At 45.4% G+C, this 15000-nt stretch overlaps 1 protein-coding gene across 1 annotated transcript in view; it reads right to left on the minus strand.

Annotated features, from left to right (window-relative positions):
• The window catches only part of asap3 (ArfGAP with SH3 domain, ankyrin repeat and PH domain 3), a 104822-nt gene that overhangs the window by 13563 nt on the left and 76259 nt on the right, over positions 1–15000 (minus strand). The window contains exons 14-18 of the mRNA XM_063184024.1: positions 12971–13128; positions 9249–9382; positions 8880–8971; positions 5278–5458; positions 1469–1554 (exon numbers count right to left, since the gene is read on the minus strand). Of these exons, the coding sequence (XP_063040094.1) occupies positions 1469–1554; positions 5278–5458; positions 8880–8971; positions 9249–9382; positions 12971–13128 (651 nt within the window). The remainder of the gene's footprint in view (positions 1–1468; positions 1555–5277; positions 5459–8879; positions 8972–9248; positions 9383–12970; positions 13129–15000) is intronic.

Here is a 15000-nt window from a genome sequence, read left to right on the forward strand (position 1 = left end):
TATGTTAGTTCAGGTGCAGCGGAGTTCTGGAATCAGTTAGATGGGGAGTCATATGACTAAACTCCACACTGAATATCTCGCTCATAACAGAAGACTAAGAGTACTGTAAGAGAGGAGGATGGGGGAAAAGAGGGACAACGGAACGGAGAGAGAGAGAGAGAGAGAGAGAGAGAGAGAGAGAGAATTAAAGGAAGAGAGAAACAAAGAGAGGAATAAAGAAAACGAAGAAAGACTGGAAAAAGACGAGAGAAGAGTTCAGCACAGAAGAGTAGAGTAGAGAAGAGTAGAGTAGAGTAGAGTAGAGTAGAGTAGAGTAGAGTAGAGTAGAGTAGAGTAGAGTAGAGAAGAGAAGAGAAGAGAAGAGAAGAGAAGAGAAGAGAAGAGAAGAGAAGAGAAGAGAAGAGAAGAGAAGAGAAGAGAAGAGAAGAGACGAGACGAGACGAGACGAGACGAGACGAGACGAGACGAGACGAGACGAGTTCAAGGTGTGTTCATAGGTGTGTTCAAACTCAGGGTCTTTAGATGCCCACCCAACAAAAAAGTCATCAAATGAGGGAGAAAAGACCACACTGTCTTGCTTGTTCTCTTTTCTAAAAACTGTGTAATATTTTTTTGTAGTTTATTTCCAGAATTCATGCTGCCCATTCACGAATGTTACCTTTTTCATTAATATTTATCACCTCCATAACATTTTAAGTAGACTATTCATTATGACTAGAAAATTGCACTTTTCAAACATGAATAGTAATGGTGGGGTGGCGTCCGTGCCAATGTCTTATCCTGTGCGTATCGCTCGGTGCGTAATTCCAAGAGCAGTATAATGAAAAGGAAGAAAAGAGTCGCACACTGGAGCTGAATGCAAAATCAAAAACTGTATTAAACAAAGCCGAAAAAAGTAAATAAAACCGACAGACAGGGGACAAACGTTTCGGGTCTAGCCCATCATCAGTGTTCCCAGTTTTTTGATTTTGCATCCAGCTCCAGTGTGCGACTCCTTTCTTCCTTTTCACTTTTCAAACATGAAAATGTGGATCCAGAAATTGCAGAATTCCATCATTCCAGAAATAGACATTTTTAGCCACAAACATACTGTACTTTGGTCATACTACTACTTCATATTAGTTTATTACTTCGCAAATATTAATGAAAAGATCAAATTTGGCAATAAGTAGCCGAGTTCCGATTAGCTGCATAATTGCAATGCCTACTCTGGCCACCGTCCTACACAGTGCACCTTTAATGCATGGTAAATGTGTAATGTCCAGGTTACTCAGATGCGTTGATGGCGAAGAGAAGAGTTTTCGACTTTATTTGATAGGACCATGCGAGAGGTGGACAGGAAGCGAATTGGGAGAGACGGAGAGGGGTCGGCAAAGGACCCAGGAATCGAACCCGGGCCAGCCACATATGGCAGGCGAGTGCCCTACCAGTTAGACACAGCAGGGCACAAGGAGAGAGGAGTGTTTACCTATTCTGGGTGAGGAAGTCCACTAGGGCCAGTGAGCTCCTGTCAGCCATCCTGACAGCCAGGTGGAGGGCCGTTTCCTTCAAGTCCTAATGGAGAGAGAGAGAGAGAGAGAGAGAGAGAGAGAGAGAGAGAGAGAGAGAGAGAGAGAGAGAGAGAGAGAGAGAGAATAAAAAAAGAAAGAATAAAATAAATAAACCACCACAAGGAATAAAAGTGCCCGTGTGTTGTCCATGATATGAAATCACATGATACAAAATTAGTTATTATACATAGTAAAACTAACAACCATTTTGTCACCATATAATGTCAAAGGACGCGCACACAAGAGAGAGAGAGAGAGAGACAGAGAGAGAGAGAGAGAGAGAGAGAGAGAGAGAGAGAGAGAGAGAGAGAGGTGGAAAGAGTGAAAGAGAAAGGGAACAAGAGTAGGGAAGGAAAGGGAAAGATATAAAGAATAAAAGAGGGAGAGGTTGGAGGTTTGCTTTTATTGTTGAGCTTATCCTTTGACAAGCGCTGCAATACGGCAGAAGTGTGTCACCATGGAAATGGATATGGACAATAACAGACAATAAACTGGATACATGCACACTATATACACCACCACAGCAGCAGAGACAAAACAAAAGACAGAGAGAAACACAAAGAAGGGTGTGAACGACAGAGAGAGAAGAGAAGAGGAGAGAGAGAGAGTGAGCGAGAGAGAGAGAGAGAGAGAGAGAGAGAGAGAGAGAGAGAGGAGAAGAGAGAGGAGCAATAGAGGGAGGGAGGGCGAGAATGATGCTATGAGTGAAATGAAAAGAGGATATACAATGTTGCCCTGGTTAAGACAGAGCACGTGCAAGCGTTTGTCCATTCGAAATTACAGTCTTCCGGCACCAGTCCCATAAGCCATCAAGCCAAGACTGGGGCTTTAGGCCTCAACCTGAAATAATAAACTGGGCCTGACCAGGGCTTGACTCGCACAGACAATACATACATGCAAACACACACACACACACACACACACACACACACACACACACACACACACACACACACACACACACACACACACACACACACACACACACACACACACACACACACAGGAACGTGCTCCAGACACACACACACACACACACACACACACACACACACACACACACACACACACACACACACACACACACACACACACACACACACACACACACACACACACACACACACACACACACACACACACACACTTTTCATATACTGTACGGTCAGGTCCAGGGCTAATGCATTTGGTTATAGTCAATACACAAATGAACACCCCCCCCACACACGCGCGCACGCACACGCATGTGCGCGCACACACACACACACACACACACACACACACACACACACACACACACACACACACACACACACACACACACACACACACACACACACACACACACACACACACACACACACACACACACACACACACACGCGCGCGCGCCCGCACACACACACACACTAAGGCACAGGGGAGCGCTGACTGACTGTGTAAGAGGCGATGTAATGTAATGGCTTTTGTGTTATTTTCTTTCTCTCTGTGACCTCTTCCTGAGGAGGCGGGCAGCCAAGGGGAGATTTGATTATAGACACACACACAGCAGGAAGCAGAGAAGTTAAACAAGAGAGGAATGGGAGAGGAGTGGAGGAGGAGAGGAGGAGGAGAGGAGAGGAGGAGAGGAGGAGAGGAGGACGGGAGTGGAGGAGGAGGGGAGTGGAGGAGGAGGGGAGGAGGAGAGGAGGAGAGGAGGGTAGGATGAGGGGAGTGGAGGAGGGGAGTGGAGGAGGAGAGGAGGAGGAGGAGGGGAGGAGGGTAGGAGGAGGGGAGTGGAGGTGGGGAGTGGAGGAGGAGAGGAGGAGGGGAGTGGAGGAGGAGGAGGAGGGGAGGAGGGGAGGAGGAGGGGAGGGGAGGAGGAGGAGGAGGAGGGGAGTGGAGGAGGAGAGGAGAGGAGTGAGGAGTGGAGGAGGAGAGGAGAGGAGTGGAGGGGAGGAGGACAAGAGGGGAGGAGTAGAGGAGTGGAGTAGGGGTGGAGGAGGAGAGGAGTAGAGGAGAGTGGCAGAGTGGAGGAGGAGAGGAGTGGAGGAGGAGAGGAGAGAAGAGGAGGAGGAGAGGAGGAGATGAAAGGAGGAGTGTAGGAGGAGAGGAGAGGAGTGGAGGAGGAGAGGAGAGGAGAAGAGGGGAGGAGGAGTAGAGGAGTGGATGGTAGCGCAGTAGAGGAGAGAAGAAAGGAGGTAGTAGGGATATGAGGAAGTGAAGAAGGTAAAGAAAAATTAAGAAAAGAATGGGAGAGGAGGAGATAAGTGGTGAAGCCGAAATAAATGGAGAAAGAAAGAAAGAAAGAAAGAAAGAAAGAAAGAAAGAAAGAAAGAAAGAAAGAAAGAAAGAAAGAAAGAAAGAAAGAAAGAAAGGGGCTGAAGAGAAGGCTAGGGATAGCAGGAAGCAGAGCAGTTGAACAAGAGAAGAATGGCAGAGGAGTGGAAGAATAGAGGAGAGGGAGGAGGGTGGTTGAGTTAAGGAGAGGTGGAGGGGAGTGAAAGAGTGGAGTAGAAGAGAGGAGGGGAGTGGAATGAAGTAGGGCCTGCAGAAAGCACACAAATCAAACAAGTACAGAGAAGAATGGTAGAGGAGGAGTGGAGGAGTGCAGTAGAGGAGTGGATGGAAATGGAGTGCAGACGAGAAGAAAAGGAAGAGAAGAGAAGAGAAGAGAAGAGTAGAGTAGGATACCCATGACACTTCACATTTAAGCCTCTGTGAGCGTGTGGTGCACAAATAAGGTCCTAAGAATGTGAGTGTGTGAGTGTGTGTGTGTGTGTGTGTGTGTGTGTGTGTGTGTGTGTGTGTGTGTGTGTGTGTGTGTGTGTGTGTGTGTGTGTGTGTGTGTGTGTGTGTGTGTGTGTGTGTGTGTGTGTGTGTGTGAGTGTGTGAGTGTGTGTGTGTGTGTGTAGGAGGGTTTTGGGTGGGAGGTGAGATGGAGATCTGTAACTATGAGCTCACCCTTAACAACACCAGCAGTAATTAAAAAACACAGTTTACAGAACACACACACACACACACACACACACACACATACACACACACACACACACACACACACACACACACACACACACACACACACACACACACACACACACACACACACACACACACACACACACACAGACACACACACACACACACACACACACACACACACACACACACACACGAGGCCCCATACATTACAAATATACACACACAACAGGCCTATGAAGTAAGGTGGAGACTTGTTGTCTGTGTACACCCACCCACTCACCCACCCAAACCCGCATACACCCACCTACACCCTTCCCACCCTCACATACACACACACACAAAGACACACACTACAAAGCACTCCCCTTTTTGCCCATAAGGAGACTCTCCCTAACACCAACACACCCACTTCTGAGGTCATAGCTTGACCTTATCTGTCACACACACCCAAGCACACGCACTTGAACAAGCGTGGTGTGTGTGGTGTGTGTGTGTGTATGCATGTATATGCCAATATCGCACCTGTGCGTGCGTGCGTGCGTGCGTGCGCCTATGCTAGTATCTCACCTGTGTGTCGGGCAGGGCAGCAGGCTTGGCCAGGTCCTCCCCCTGAGCATAGAGCTGTAGCAGGGCGGTGTGTGTGTGTGTGTGTGTGCGTGTGTGTGTGTGTGTGTGTGTGTGTGTGTGTGTGTGTGTGTGTGTGTGTGTGTGTGTGTGTGTGTGTGTGTGTGTGTGTATGTACGTGCGGATGCCAATATCTCACCTGTGTGTCGGGCAGGGCAGCAGGCTTGGCCAGGTCCTCCCCCTGGGCGTAGAGCTGCAGCAGGGCGGTGAGGTCTCGTGTCTTGACGGCCTCGTACACCCCGTACGGATCCGACTCCTCCTTGCGGAGCACGTAGCGGCGCTCAGCATACTTGGCTATGATGTACTCCTTCCTGGCCGTCCTGCAAAGACAATATGGAAAAAAGACTGTAAGACAATGCAAGCAGGGTTCTAAATGATCATCTTGTTCATCACCAGCCAAGTGGCTAACAGATGTTAATCCTACTGGCCAAGTGCACATTCACTAATGGGTTGAAGTGGTTTGTAAGTTGTATTTTCAACCAGCCAAACTGAGCATTTGGTCGGCTGGTGGGTGTTAATTTAGAGACCTGGGTGTAAGACGATAGAAAACATGTGCACACAGAGATTGGCTTCCTGCAGCATGCACTTAACAGTAATGCACTCCTTTCCTGGCTGTGGAGAGAAAGGGGACACATGGGGGTGTAAGACAAGGAAACACATCACACACACTTCAGGAATTATGCACCATGAACTACGCACTTCCTGGCTCTCCTGAAAAGACACTATGGGATAGACAGACAGACAGACAGGCACGCACTCACACACACACACACACACACACACACACACACACACACACACACACACACACACACACACACACACACACACACACACACACACACACACACACACACACACACACACACACGCACGCACACGCACACGCACACGCACACGCGCACGCGCACGCGCACGCGCACGCGCACACGCACGCACGCACGCACGCACGCACGCACGCACGCACACACACACACACACACACACACACACAATACTCATGAAGAATATAACAACGGGCCTCTCTCACCATGTACAGTAAATCAGATCACCGAAAAGCCAGAGAAACACAATTATTTTCTCCCTGTCTCTCTCTCACAACAAACAAGTGCACAAATCATACTTCCTCCTTGATAGATGCTCCCTTGTGAATGTAAACCGAACAATTGCTATTGTAGTCATTGACATGCACAGAGACAGGGTGCAGCAGTAATTAAAAGCTGTGTTTATATAGAACACAAAGCATCAGTGGGGGTTGCTAGGATATCAACAGGCTGGGCCAGAGTTCTGCTGTGATTGACAGTTCCAAAGTTCCACTCAGTCATTAGCAAATGGGAGTGTGTGTGTGTGTGTGTGTGTGGGCGTGTTTCTGTGTGTGTGTGTGTGTGTGTGTGTGTGCGCGCGCGCGTGCTTAAACGCACATGTCTCGGGCTGTTGTGTGTGTGTGCGTGCGTGCGTGCGTGTGTGTGTGTGTGTGTGTGTGTGTGTGTGCACGTGTGCGCGCACATGTCTCGGGCTGTCGTGTGCGTGTGCGCGCGCACGCACGCATGCGTGTGTGTGTGCGTGTGTGTTTGCGCACATGTCTCGGGCTGTTGTGTGTGTGTGCGTGCGTGCGTGTGTGTGTGTGTGTCTCAGGCTGTTGCGTGTGTGTGTGTGTGTGCACGCGCGCGCGTGCGTGCGTGCGTGCGTGTGTGTGTGTGTGCGTGTATTTGTGCTGTCCCCTGCCTAGCACATGTTGTCTGGGCCATTGTTTGGATCCCTGTCCCCCTAATGAGCATTGTGACAAACGAGGACGTCAGGATATAAAACCCTCCATGCTCAACTTCAAGCAAAGACGTCGAGATGTTTTTTCTCTGTTTTCTTTATGGTTGGGTGGCGGCGGCACACAGATGGACATTCTAATGGGTTGTTTATGTACAGTACACACACACACACACACACACACACACACACACACACACACACACACACACACACACACACACACACACACACCGCTTACTCATGTAAAAACGCATCCGCACGCACGCACGCGCACACGCACACGCACACGCACACGCACACGCACACGCACACACACAGAACAGCTGTCCTTTTCTAAATGCAGATGTCACAGCAGCGTCCTTCTCTTTTTATTGTTGATGGGATGGCTGAACTTTAAATACAATATGTTTCCAATGATGGAGCAGTATCAAGACAGACAAGCAGGGATGAAGGGATACAGAAAAATGGTGGGAGGAGAGAGAGAGAGAAAGAGCACGAAAGAGAGAGAGAGAGAGAGAGAGAGAGAGAGAGAGAGAGAGAGAGAGAGAGAGAGGGAGAGAGAGAGTGACAAAAGAAAAGAAAGAATGACAGCTCTTGATGAGGCCAGGAAGTTTCTACTCAGCTGGAAACATCCAAAAGAGTTCAGTCCAGTTCCCTCCCAAAGTGTGAAAAAGCCCTGAAAACTTTCCAGATCAAACTAGTCAGTCAAAAGCCAGAGAGGTCAGAGAATGACTACAGCCAGCTGGGCTTCTTCACCCAATGAAACAGTACAGCAGTGATTCTCAAACTTTTTTTTCTGCTGGGACCTTCCTTTTGGACTCAAGAATATATTCGCAAAACCCCAATCCCCATACTCCAATCGGCAAACATTTTTTGTCCCTTAAGATGAAATCCACAGAAAAAGTAAATGAAAAGTAAATTAATAACCATACAAGTGAATACTGCCACCAATTTATGGAATGGTTGTCATATGAAAGCATACTGTATATTAAAAGCTTTATGCAAACAGTCCCTTCTCCCTGCGTCCCGACGCCCCTGGAGTCCCGACCCCCCAGTTTGGGAACCAAAAAAGTTCACAATCAGGACCAGAACAAAAGCAGATAGACCAGACTAGACAAGAGGATCATGTGACGTCTAGACAACTAATAAGGGAGCTGGATAGGGGGAGCCTTAGTCAGCACATGAGCTCAGTATTCTGGGCCAGAATAACACAGATAACCTCCTCCTGGGATCCATTCACCATTACAGCCCAGAGAGAACTCAGAACCATCTACATTACACTGTAAAAAATGATATCACTGATAAGTCATGATAACTTATGTAGTTAATTAACCCTGCTATGCACTGTAAAAAAAATCAACATGGTTTAACTTGAAATCAAAAGTTTACCAGCTGCCTGAGAATTCCATGGTAATCTAAATCCTCATTGTAAGTAGTGTGAAGCTTTGAATTGCAGCTTTGTGTTCAATCAGACACTTGTTCACAAGTTTATCACTTGCCCCAGAATTCTAGGTTAATATAAATCTTTATTGTAAGATCTGTGGAGTTGTGTGTGTTTTGCTTGAACACAAAGCTGCAATTAAAAGCTTCACACAACTTAAAATAAGGATTTAAATCAACTCGGAATTCGAAGGGAGCTGATAAACTTGTGATATCTTTTTTCTAAATTGCAGCCCTGAAGAACTCACAGAACCGTCAATATCAAACCCAGTTGAGAAAAGAAGCAGAGACCAATAACCACAACAGGGGAGCATATGTGTTACCATGACAGCAGCATTGCCCCATAGGCTTGTGTCCTGATATGTTGTGAAAAAAACAACAACAAAAAAACAAAACAAAAAAAGCCCCAAACAAACCAACAAATAGAAAATAGAAAGCAAAAGAAGGGGGAAAATAGATCTGAATGTACATTACGTAAGGAATGTGCAACATGGGTTGATGTAGAAAACACTTAGATAGAAATAGTGTAGAACTCACATGTCACTCCGGGGAACTGGTTTGACCGAGTCATTGGGCAGGTTGGCCTCCATGATGTCATTGAAGCGGGTGTTGCCGATGCTGACTGCTAGCTGTAAACAGGCACACGCACACATACAAGTGCACAGAGAGAGAGAGGGAGAGGGAGAGAGAGAGAGAGAGAGAGAGAGAGAGAGAGAGAGAGAGAGAGAGACAGAGAGAGACAGAGAGAGACAGAGACAGAGAGACAGAGAGACAGAGAGACAGCAACAGAGACAGAGATGCCACACAGAACATAAACCAATGCGCTTGGTTAGTCCATCCTATGATGCTCCAAGGTCATAACAAAGGTCAAGGAGATGCTCTAAGGTCAAGAGGGTGCTACTGTACCAGGAGCTCGGAGGTGCTGAGCACGTCCAAGGTGAGCGACTGGATACGAGAGTAGTGCACGCCCAGCTCCCGGTGGATTCCGGAACATTCTATGCAGGTGAGGATGCCCAGGTTGGTGGAGAGCCAGGTGGGCTCTGGACAACACAGCACAACAAGACAAGACACAACAAAACAAAACAAGATGATCAACATTAATGCAATCCCCTTGTGGAGATTAAACAGAGTACAGGTAAACAGGAATACAGCACACGTCACATTTATGTGGGTCAGTGACGTTTCAGCAGTAACACACGGGACTCACTAGTTCGACGCCCTTTCGTGACTTACTGCTTACGTCATACGACCCTAACCCTAATCCTAACCCTAAACCTAACCCTAACCTTAACCCTAAACCTAACCTTAACCCTAAACCTAACCCTAACCTTAACCCTAACCCTAACCTTAACCCTAAACCTAACCCTAACCTTAAATCGCTTGTTTGAAATGTTTGATTACCATGTGAAGTCACGAGAGGGCGTCAAACTAGTGGGTCTCGTAACACACGTCAGGGCGGTGGAACGACAGCCAGTGCCGCTACTGTATGGATTTCTGTGTGCCACTATCGCATGGATTTTGTTTTTAGTGGACTATCTAGAACAGGGGTGTCAAACTCAAATTGACCGAGGGCCAAAATCAAAATCTGGAACGAAGGCGCAGGCTTCAACCATCACTTTTTAAAAATGGACTAAAATAGTGCATGCATGTTCATACTTTTCACATACACTGAAAAATTTCACATACACTCTTTCCCATCATATTTGTTAGTTAAAATGTATCTGCACATCCTGTGACACAGCAAATTTCATGTTTAAGTTGTGTTACGCTATACACTAATGGTGTATGTGGGACAACTGTAATACACATTTGAAATGATCTCGCGGGCCAAATAAAATGGCTCCGCGGGCCAAATTTGGCCCCCGGGCCTGAGTTTGACATCCCTGATCTAGAAGCATATTCATTGCAGCAAATCAACCACCAATTACTAGTGAATTTATGGGCATTAGATGCTGTTGCTCCACCTGACATCTGAGCACAAAAAAAACATCTTTGACCCCTTTATCTATGTTCATAAAGGTGGCAGCAGGCTTCACACCGGACAGATTTTTCTCTTCTTCTAGGGCACTGACCAGTGGTGGACGAAGTACACCAGTTATGTACTTGAGTAAAAGTACAGTTACCTTGCATTGAAAATTACTCAAGTAAAAGTAAAAGTGTTCACCTCACTTTTTTACTTGAGTAGAAGTACAAAAGTATCTGCCGTCGAAAATACTTAAGTATTAAAAGTAAAAAGTAAAAACTTAAAAATGAAGCCTTTGGTGCAATTTTAATATTTAAGTGTTGTAGTTTGGTCATATCTAATTAAATATCCTCTGATTTGCATAGGCTATACCAACATGTTAGAACTAGGCCATAACAGGCCTCAGAAACACTGTGGAGTAAGTCCATGGATGTTATAGCATCAGAAGTTCATTTTTACCTCTCTAAACATTTAATACTGTCCCTAACATGCCCAAGGAACATATGAAAGGGCCATTAATTAAAGAATATTTAGGCTGAAATTGATTATATGCCTATTAGAACAACTACTACAATACCCCAGCCATAGGCCCACAGTCCAGTATAGGCCTACTTATTTGTATAATTTTTTATCATAATTATGGTTTTGGTATACCTCTTATTGTTGTTGTTGTTGTTGTGTGGTTATGTTAATGTTGGCTTAGGCCTATGTATGGACAAACAAACTTCTTGCTATTCTAAGCTACCTTAAAAGATAGGAACATCTTAATATACTTGTAATGGTCTCTATTTGCTAGATGCCAATGATTTGCATACTTGATACAACTTAATTGGAACACTTATCTGTAACTTATGACCATGAAAAAGTCTTTTGTGCCTGTGCACATCACTGGGCCAATATTTAGCCAAAGTCCACTTTTTTCTTTTTACTTTGTTACTGTTGTTTTTTTACAACCTCACTTTGGTGGTAGGCCTATTGCCAGTGCTTTTCGTATCCACTGTAGACTGACCTGACTTAAAGGGACACTGTGCAGGAAATGGTCAAAAAAGGTACTGTAACTATGCTGCTCATTGAAACTGTGTCGCCTATTGCCAAATTTGACCTTTTCATGATAGTGTACTAAGTAATAAACTAATATTTTCTAGTATGGCACAAGTACAGTCATTTTTGCAGCTAAAAATGGCTATTTCTGGAAATTCAAAATGGCGGACCATGGAGAAGATCCCCCTTTTCATGTAGGAAAAGTGTTTTTTCCAGTCATAATGAATACTTAGAATTTCATGGTGGTGGTAAATATTCATGAAAAAGGTAACATTAGTGAATGGGTAGCATGAATTCTGGAAATAAACAACTAAAAATCTCACACAGTGTCCCTTTAAGGGAAAGGATACATGTTGCAAGGATACATGTTACATGCAGCCTCTTTGCAACATGTGGTGGCCAAGGCAATCCTCATGTAAAGATACAAAATAACCCTTTACACAAGCCTCTTTTCCATAATGTTGAAGCAAATCATCTTTTTGGTGACAGGGGAGTCTATTAGACAAGTAATTGATATCAACTACTTCAGAAAATACTGCAATGTATTGAGGGGAAAGGCTATCAAGGAGTTGTGCGCCTGGATGGTTTGAGATAAGCAGCATGTTTCAACCTACTTGACTCAAGAAACCAACACGCTACAAAAGCGGCAATTATGTGACTGTATTGTAAGCCACAACACAGATATCGCACAGTAAGTCAAATAAGCAGTACATTAAGTATCAATTCACTGATTATTCAGTTCAAACGCGAAGCCATCTAACAAATTTCGTCTTAGTGTCAGGCGAGTGCAGCCTGCGAGCTAAACCTCTCCCCCTCACACAACGAATACGACGTGCAGATTAATACACTCCAACAACGTTATTGTCGCCTGATTTATTGTTTTGCTGTGCTTTCCGCATGTTACTAATAAGTAGACTACCGTTTCTTCTTATTTCAATTCGTCTCGCAAGTCGCAGCTCTGCTTCGCTTCGAAAACTAAAATTCTGTACAGTAGAGCTTGTCACGTGACACATTACAACCAATCACAATGGTGAATCTCTGAGTCTGCCAATCGGATTCATTTTCACTTTCTTCACACCAACATGAAATCTCAGATTTCATTTGACCAGGGCATTAAAAATGAATGAATTCACCTGCCGTGTATGGCCTTTTAAAAAACAAAGGAACGAGTAAGGAACGAGTGTTTCTGTAAATGTAACGAAGTGAAAGTATAAAATTTCGCTTTGAAATGTAGTGAAGTAAAAGTATAAAGTCTTACCAAATAAAAATACTTGAGTAAAGTATGAAAGTACAAAAATGTTACTTAAGTACAGTAACGAATTACATTTACTTCGTTACTGTCCACCACTGGCACTGACCAAAATAATGATTAACTGAAAAATAAGAAGAGGTCGCACCATGTATTAACTTTTTTTTTATTACACAGACATTTCAATTTCGAGGTTCTGCCTTCCTCAGTGTGTCTTATTTTTGCAGTATTACATGTACGTATACTGTGTTCAATATTAACGTGCAGCACACAGTAGGTCAGTATCACACTGTTTACATTTATCATGTCAACAATTGTGTGTGTGTGTGTGTGTGTGTGTGTGTGTGTGTGTGTGTGTGTGAATGTGTGTTCTACCTGGCGCTCCACAGTCGCAGCAGGCCTCGTTGCCTGGCATGCTGTGCAGGCCTGAGATGATGGCTCTGGAGAGCTCCTGGAGGCCGCTGTCCTGCTGGTCTCCTCCCAGGGCCGTGTTCAACGCCTCCTCCTTGCTGTTCTGCAGCACCGACACCCAGCTACAAACACACACACACACACACACACACACAAACACACACGCACACACACACACACACACACACACACACACACACACACACACACACACACACACACACACACACAAACACACACGCACACAAGTACATGTATATACTATTCTGCACTGACACATACAGTAACTGTGTACGTATACACATACACGAACGCATTAGCAGACGGATAAACACAAACATGTGCATGCCCGCCCGCATGCACGCACATACGCACACACATAAGCACACACACACACACAGAGGCCCACACGTACATACACACACAGGCCCAAACACTCACACAACATTAGCATGCACATACACACTTTATACATTAGTGCATTACTATGATGGTGTGCTAAACACATTGCCATGTGGAAACACATACAACACCACATTCACACAGACACACATTCACACAGACACAGACACACACACACACACACACACACACACACACACACACACACACACACACACACACACACACACACACACACACACACACAGACACACATTCACACAGACACAGACACACACACACATACTGTATATACAGTAACACACAAAACCACATCATACAGACATGCGGACACACACACATTAACACGTTCACACACGCCCACACACACAGATGACACCAAAACAGACACAAGCACAAACAGATGTGCATCCGCCCACCCACACAGGCCCTAGCACATATTCACACACTCTCTCTCACACACACACACACACACGCACACACGCACACGCACACACACACACACACACACACACACACACACACACACACACACACACACACACACACACACACACACACACACACACACCTGTAAATCACAAATGTGAAAGATTAATTAACTATTATTATTGATAATAATAATAATAATAATAATAATAATAATAATAATAATAATAACAACATAATATATTGTATTTTGGTTTGGTTTGTCTCAAGCACACTGCAGTTGTAAATCAGTGCTAGATGATGTGGATGCATGTCCCCTGTTGAGCTTTTTAGAGTAGTAGAGGCTCAGGGTCTGGACTCAGGAAGTGCTCCAGTGGTGCTATGGAGCATGCAGGACACGGGCCTAATGAAACCCATCTGGACTGATTACAGCTGCAGCACGGTGCGGGGGACAAGCAGAGACGACAGGAGGGTGGAGGACTCATGGTAGTGAGAGACTACACGTAAGGGTGGAGTTGGTGGAGAGAGCAGGGGTGCGTTTCTTGACAACATCGTTGCTAACTAAGTTAGCAACTTACTTGCTTGCAATGCAATTTCCCATTGGAAACTTAGTAAGTTGCTAATTGGTTAACTATGATGCTTTCGAGAAAAGGGGTCCAGAATAGCTGGCCTGTTGTCATGGCGATAGGGGTAACAGAATATCTGTCCTGTAATTGGCTGGAAGTTATGATGGGAGTTGGGCGCAGGGGCGTGTAGATTAGATGGCCTTGCTGTTATTGGATGAAAGTTGTATTGTGATTGGGGGTATGGATATCAGAATAGCTGCATAATATTGGCTGAAAGTTGGGATGGGGGTAGGGGCAAGAGAATAGCTAGCATGTTATTGGCTAAAAGTTGTGATGGGGGTAGGGGCAAGAGAATAGCTAGCATGTTATTGGCTAAAAGTTGTGATGGGGGTAAGGGTAAGAGAATAGCTTGCATGTTACTGGCTGAAAGTTATGATGTGGGTGGGGGCAGATCAGAATAGCTGGCCTGTCATTGGCTGGAAGGGGGGAGCAGAGTAGCTGGTCTAGATGAGGCTCTGGGGGTGGGGGAGAGAGAGCTGAATATCTGGCCGGTTGCGATGACAAGGATGATATGGGGGTGGCAATGGCAAAAGGTTG

This window comes from Engraulis encrasicolus, chromosome 19, assembly GCF_034702125.1.
Source record: "Engraulis encrasicolus isolate BLACKSEA-1 chromosome 19, IST_EnEncr_1.0, whole genome shotgun sequence".
Lineage (NCBI taxonomy): Eukaryota > Metazoa > Chordata > Actinopteri > Clupeiformes > Engraulidae > Engraulis > Engraulis encrasicolus.